This window comes from Octopus bimaculoides, chromosome 3 (genome assembly GCF_001194135.2).
Source record: "Octopus bimaculoides isolate UCB-OBI-ISO-001 chromosome 3, ASM119413v2, whole genome shotgun sequence".
In the NCBI taxonomy this organism is placed as follows: domain Eukaryota; kingdom Metazoa; phylum Mollusca; class Cephalopoda; order Octopoda; family Octopodidae; genus Octopus; species Octopus bimaculoides.
The window spans coordinates 74,046,594-74,053,066 of NC_068983.1; the positions used below are offsets into that span (position 1 = coordinate 74,046,594).

The 6,473-nt window shown below is 37.3% G+C and overlaps 1 protein-coding gene across 1 annotated transcript in view; it reads left to right on the forward strand.

Moving 5' to 3' along the window:
* LOC106879094 (transmembrane protein 116) overlaps positions 1 to 6,473 on the forward strand; it is a 43,666-nt gene that overhangs the window by 18,706 nt on the left and 18,487 nt on the right. The window contains exon 6 of the mRNA XM_052966224.1: positions 1,768 to 1,814. Coding sequence (XP_052822184.1) covers positions 1,768 to 1,814 — 47 coding nt within the window. The remainder of the gene's footprint in view (positions 1 to 1,767; positions 1,815 to 6,473) is intronic.

Genomic DNA, 6,473 nt, shown 5'->3' on the forward strand with positions numbered 1-6,473 from the left:
ATATATATAATCCTGTATGTATATAATTAAGTTCATTTGGCAGCAGTAAGGTTTTGGATTCCAGCTTACTGCATGACCTCCTAAGCAAATGTCATTTTCTATAGCCTTGGGTCAATCCATATTTTGTGAGTGAAATTATTTACATTATTTACAATTAACGGATATTTGTCCTCATCTTGTTTGTTGTTAACAATGTTTCGGCTGATATGCCCTCTAGCCTTCACCAATTGTCTTGAGGAAATTTTGAACCTGAGTTCTCATTCCTAAGGTATTTTTTGATGTTATTATTATTCAGGTCACTGCCTGGAATTGAACTTGGAATCTTGGGGTTAGTAGCCCATGCTCTTAACCATTACACCATATGCCTGTGGGCATATGGTGTAGTGGTTAAGAACTGTCTCCATTGAAGTCTAATGTTGGCTCTGTTCCGATTAGATAATACAGTTCTATATTTAAGAGATGAGGAATTCTGTACATTATTTACAATTTTACAAGATTCCAAGTTCGATTCCAGGCAGTGACCTGAATAATAATATCGAAAAATACCTTAGGAATGAGAACCCAGGTATGAAATTTCCTCATGACACCTGATGAAGGCTGGAAGGTATAACAACAAACAAGATGAGGAAAGATATCTGTCAAATGTAAATAATGTACATAATTCCTCATCCCTTTAATATAGAACTGTGAAATTAGGTAGATGGGAACTATACAGAAGACTATTTAAAAGGTACAACCTTATTATGCTGTTGTGCTGATTCTGCCTAAGAATTATGTTAAACTCCTGTCAGTGGAATGCTCAACATTTTACGTGGTAATTCAGAAAGAGTTAATTCAGTTGATCAAACAACTGATTCCTCATTGTAGATTGATAAGGATCCACTGCACCATCTGTGTGATTTACTATAGGGCCTAATCATTGTTCTGAAGTGAAGTCTTAATAACAATAACCAACTGATAAGTTTAAGAAAATAGACTGAAACCAATTGATATTATGCATAATTATGACAAGTGACTTCCACTTTGTGTGTAGTCATGTACATGTGTGTGTATGTGTGAAGATACATATAGAAGATATGTATAGGCGCAGGAGTGGCTGTGTAGTAAGTAGCTTGTTTACCAACCACATGGTTCTGGGTTCAGTCCTTCTGTGTGGCACCTTGGGCAAGTGTCTTCTACTATAGCCTCGGGCCGACCAAAGCCTTGTGAGTGGATTTGGTAGACGGAAACTGAAAGAAGCCCGTCGTATATATGTATATATATATATGTGTGTGTGTGTGTGTTTGTGTCTGTGTTTGTCCCCCCAACATCGCTTGACAACCGATGGTGGTGTGTTTAAGTCCCCGTAACTTAGTGGTTCGGCAAAAGAGACTGATAGAATAAGTACTAGGCTTCCAAAGAATAAGTCATGGGGTCGATTTGCTCGACTAAAGGCGGTGCTCCAACATGGCCGCAGTCAAATGACTGAAACAAGTAAAAGAGTAGTGTGTGTGTGTGTGTGTGTGAGTGTGTATATACATGTTTCAAAGTGTCTACTTGTGTGGATTAGATAATTATATTATGCACATGTATCATATTTCTATACATGGATAGTGTCTATATATATATTTGGCTGTTTTGTGTGCTAATGTATTTGAATGTTTTGTAGTATTTGTGCTCTTGTGGCAAATAAAGAAATCACTGTAATGCTTATTACTTTTAATTATCATTATAATTATAAAATCATTTTCATTTACAGTTATGAAATCATTATTATTTCTTGTCTAGGACAATATATCCTGCAGCTGTCTAAAAGCTATGAATGTCATTGCCTGGTAATGTATTATTATATATGCTTCTTCTCTCCTATTTCACTCTTTCTCTTCAGCTCACTCTCTCTCGATGTTTAAGTCTCTCTCTTTTGTGTCTATTTGCCTCTCTCACTTCTCTCTCCAGCTCTCCCTTCCTTTCCTCTCTATGTCTCTCTAATTCTCTCCCTTCTCTATATCTCCCTCTTTCTTTCAATCTCTGGCAATGTGTAGTTCTCCTTTCTCTCTCTCTCTCTTTCTGTTTTTTGTCCTCCCCTGTGCCCTTTATTTTTCCTTTTGACACTACCTGTTTATGTAACGGGGAATCAAATATTAACATGAATATTTAAATTGAATGATCCACTTCTCTTTATCACTTCATTATCTTATATACTTTTATGTTTTAAATTTCTTTTAGCTCTCTGTTTTAAATCTATTCCTTCCTAAGTCAAGTTGTTATTTTGCAAAATTAACCACTTTTACAGCTGTGTACCATCACTAACAACTCAACTATGAAGCAACGTATGGAATTTGTCACATTTATCTATTTATAAATAATTGACATCTCAGTGTTCTTTTTCTCAAAATTTTTTTTATCAGTACTATACTGTACTATATAATATACTGAATATATCTAGACATCTTAACAGATTTTCTGAATATGTCTAAAGATCTTTAACCAACACTGTATATGTAGACAGAAGTGAACAATATTAGACATGGATAGTGTATATTTGACCAGATGTTTACACCTGTCTAAACATAGATTAAGCTAAACGTGTGTGTGTGTGTGTGTGTGCGTGTGCGTGTGCGCGTGTGCGTGTGCGTGTGCGCGCGTGTGTGTGCGCGTGCGTGTGTGTGCACGCATACACATACTGTAGCATAATATACTATCTATTTATAATGTACACCTTGTAGAGAAGTAAGCCAAATCATATTGAAAACATGTTTTATTGATAAAGAGATAATTCAATCAGCGAAACAAGGAGTTATGTACGTTGCATAAAGGCACAACACAATGATAGACACTAGTAAGAATTGAACTTATAACCATGTTGGCCAGCAGATTACTACTTTAAGTTTGCACACATACAAACATATTGTTTTCTTATTTTTTAAGTGGATAGTAGGTATAGGCATAGCTGTATAGTAACAAATTTGATTTCCAGCAACATGGTCCTGAGTTCAGTCCCACTGCATGGCACCTTGAGCAAGATGCTTTTCTTATAGCCCCAGAAAGAAGTCTGTCATGAATAAATGTGTGTATTTGTGCATGTGTGCTTGAATGCATGTGTGTGCTTGTGTCTGTGTGCTTGCATGCGTGTGTGTACTTGTATCTCTGTGCTTGCATGCACGTATGTGCGTGTGTCTGTGTGCTTGCATGTGCGTGGGTGATTGTGTCTGTGTGCTTGCATGCGTGTGTCTGTGTGCTTGCATGTGTGTGGGTGCTTGCATGCAAGTGGGCATGTTACTGTTTCCTAGTCTTGATGTCACATGATGATTGTAAATGAGTTACAACCATGCAAGTGATGTCCTTCATTTCCAATCTTCCAAAACACATCTGGTCATGGGGAAATGTTATATTATCTGGAAACAACTGAGTGTTGGCAGCAAGAAAGGCATCCAGCTGTAGAAAATCTACTTCAACAAATTTTGTCCAACCCATGTAACCATGGAAAATTGGATGTTAAATGATGGTAATTCATAAGTACCAAATTAAATCTAATGTCTTAAGTTTTCTTCATCATCATTATCTTTGTTTAACGTCCGCTTTCTATGCTAGCATGGGTTGGACGATTTGGCTGAGGACTGGTGAAACCAGATGGCTACACCAGGCTCCAATCTGATTTGGCAGAGTTTCTACAGCTGGATGCCCTTCCTAATGCCTTCATGCATTCAATTTCACAGAGGTCAGTGGGAGTAAGGAATGAACTAGTAGTGTTCAGGACTAATGGAGTCACAGTATTTAGTGCTATTCTTTATGTTCAACTGTTTCACCTCCCAACAATTGCTGACAATCTAAGAATCACAAATGATGCCCACAATGGACTATTACTCCCATATATGAGACAGTCCTGCTACTTTAGACACTTGCATCCTGGGGCCACATCAAGAGAAAGGAAACCACTACCATCATCGCCATTGTTGTAATGTCCACTTCTCTGTCATCATCATCATATATCTGGTTTCCATGCTGGCATAAGTTGGATGGCTTGACAGGAACTGGCAAAGTCAAGTGCAGTACTGGATTTCAAAATCCGTTTTCATTTGAATTCTACAGCTGGATGCCCTCCCTAATGACAACCACTTTACAGTATGTACTGGGTGCTTTTTTTATGTGGTACCTGTACCAATGCTTCTTATGTAGCACCTTGTATTTACGAAATTTGTTTTGGCAGATATTCTGTAATTGGATGTCCTTCCTGTAGCTGGATTTTACCTCTTTCTTAACAAGGTAAAAGTTCACCATGGGCAGACCTGTTTGCTGGAAAAACTGGAAATGAAATTTTAAAACAAGGTGCATCCACTCAGACATGCACACATTGATGTGCAAAAACACATACCTATATATATATATATCTTGTTTATATATATCATTGGACTGTGGTCATACTGAGTCATTGCATTAAGGGGTTTAGTTAAACAAATCGTCAATCCCAGAACTTTTTTTTTTTTTTAAACTGGTACTTATTGTATCAGTCGTTTTTGCTGAACTGCTAAATTAGGGGTACATAAACAAACTATCAGCAATCAAGTGGTGGTAGGGGACAAAGCCACACACACACACACTATGGGCTCCTTTCAGTTTTTGTCAAGCAAATCCTATCACAATGCTTTGATTGGCATGAGGCTATATGAGGGGGTGCTGAAAAGTTCCTGGCTTTAGGTAAAAGAAAATACTGAAGGATCAGTTAATTATGATTTTGTTCAACATATTCCCCTCTCAGATTCACACACTTATTGCAGCAGTCCTTCAGTTTTTATAAGTCCTGTAAAAGAACTTGGAAGGTTGAGCTTCCAATCAGGCTTTTTGCAATACTCTTAAAGCCAGGAACTTTTCAGCACCCCATCGTGTATGTGTATACGTGTGGAAGACACTTGGCCAAGAAGCCATGCAGTGGGACTGAACCTGAAACCATGTGCTTGGAAGCAAAGTTCTTACCATACAGCCACCTCTGTGCACACACACAAAATGGGCTTCTTTCTGTTTCTGTCTATCAAATCCACTCACAAGGCTTTGGTCATCCCATACTTCTAGCATAAGGCACTTGCCTAAGCTGTTGCAATGTGGGATCAAACTTAATCACATGACCATGCAATCAATAAAATCCCTGGAAGGCTAAACTCAATGGCTGCAGTCCAATGACTGTAATCAGTAAAAAAAATTAAAAAAAAGTTGCCCCCTCAAAAATATAGATAGGCACAGGAGTGGCTGTGTGGTAAGTAGCTTGCTTACCAACCACATGGTTCCAGGTTCAGTCCCATTGCATGGCACCTTGGGCAAGTGTCTTCTACTACAGCCTCGGGCCGACTAAAGCCTTATGAGTGAATTTGGTAGATGGAAACTGAAAGAAGCCTGTTGTATATATGTGTGTGTGTATGTATGTGTATATATATATATATATATATATATATATATATATATATATATATATACACATGTGTGTGTGTGTGTTTGTCCCCCCAACATTGCTAGACAACCGATGCTGGTGTATTTACATCCCCGTAACTTAGCGATTTGGCAAAAGAGACTGATAGAATAAGTACTACGCTTCCAAAGAATAAGTCCTGGGGTCGATTTGCTTGACTAAAGGCAGTGCTCAAGCATGGCTGCAGTCAAATGACTGAAACTAGTAAAAGAGTATAGATGTATTGTAAGAAGTTTAGTTAGTCTTTATCTATATTGTAACTGACCTGTAACTCTTAACTGTAGTAACAAGTGATTAGATTAAACTTTATTGGTGATGCCAGAGTATCAAAGGGCTTTCTAGAACAATCACTTCCTATTGACATTTGAGTGACATATAAATAAAATAGAGCAAAACATAGAGGAAGTGGTCTTCTTCAAAATAATGTCAGTTTGAAGAAGAGAAGTGGTGGTAGGTTGGAGGAAAACTAGACTTGTTTAGTCCCCAATTCAGTTCCAATCTAGCAGGCTTATAATGAAAGATTCCAGCCATGACCATCCTGTATTTATTTTCATGAGTATATCTAGGACTGTATTATACAATCACTTTATATATGTATTTGTACATATATTGTATACACATTTGTGTGTGTGTGTGTGTGTGTGTGTGTGTGTGTGTGTGTGTGTGTGTGTGTCATGCAGCTTGCATGAGAGTGTTCATGCATTCATATTTATTTTCAATACTTTTCTCACAGTATTTATTGCATGTTGGTTTATTTTTTGCATCTGTGATTTTATTTTTGGTCTTCTATGTCAATAAAGATATTTCCTTCGTTTTGCTGCTTTTCTTTCTACGAAATGAGAAGATACATTGCATAACTTATTTTAATGAGTTATCAATTTATCACCCAATGAGACACATCTGCACTGTCTGATGCTCCTGAACCAGTTGTTGAATTTTCCATTTATGAGGGATCAATGCTAGATGTGTTGAAACAATTCTTGAGATTAATAATAAATTCTTGTATATTTCAGCTTCCATTTACCATATATATATA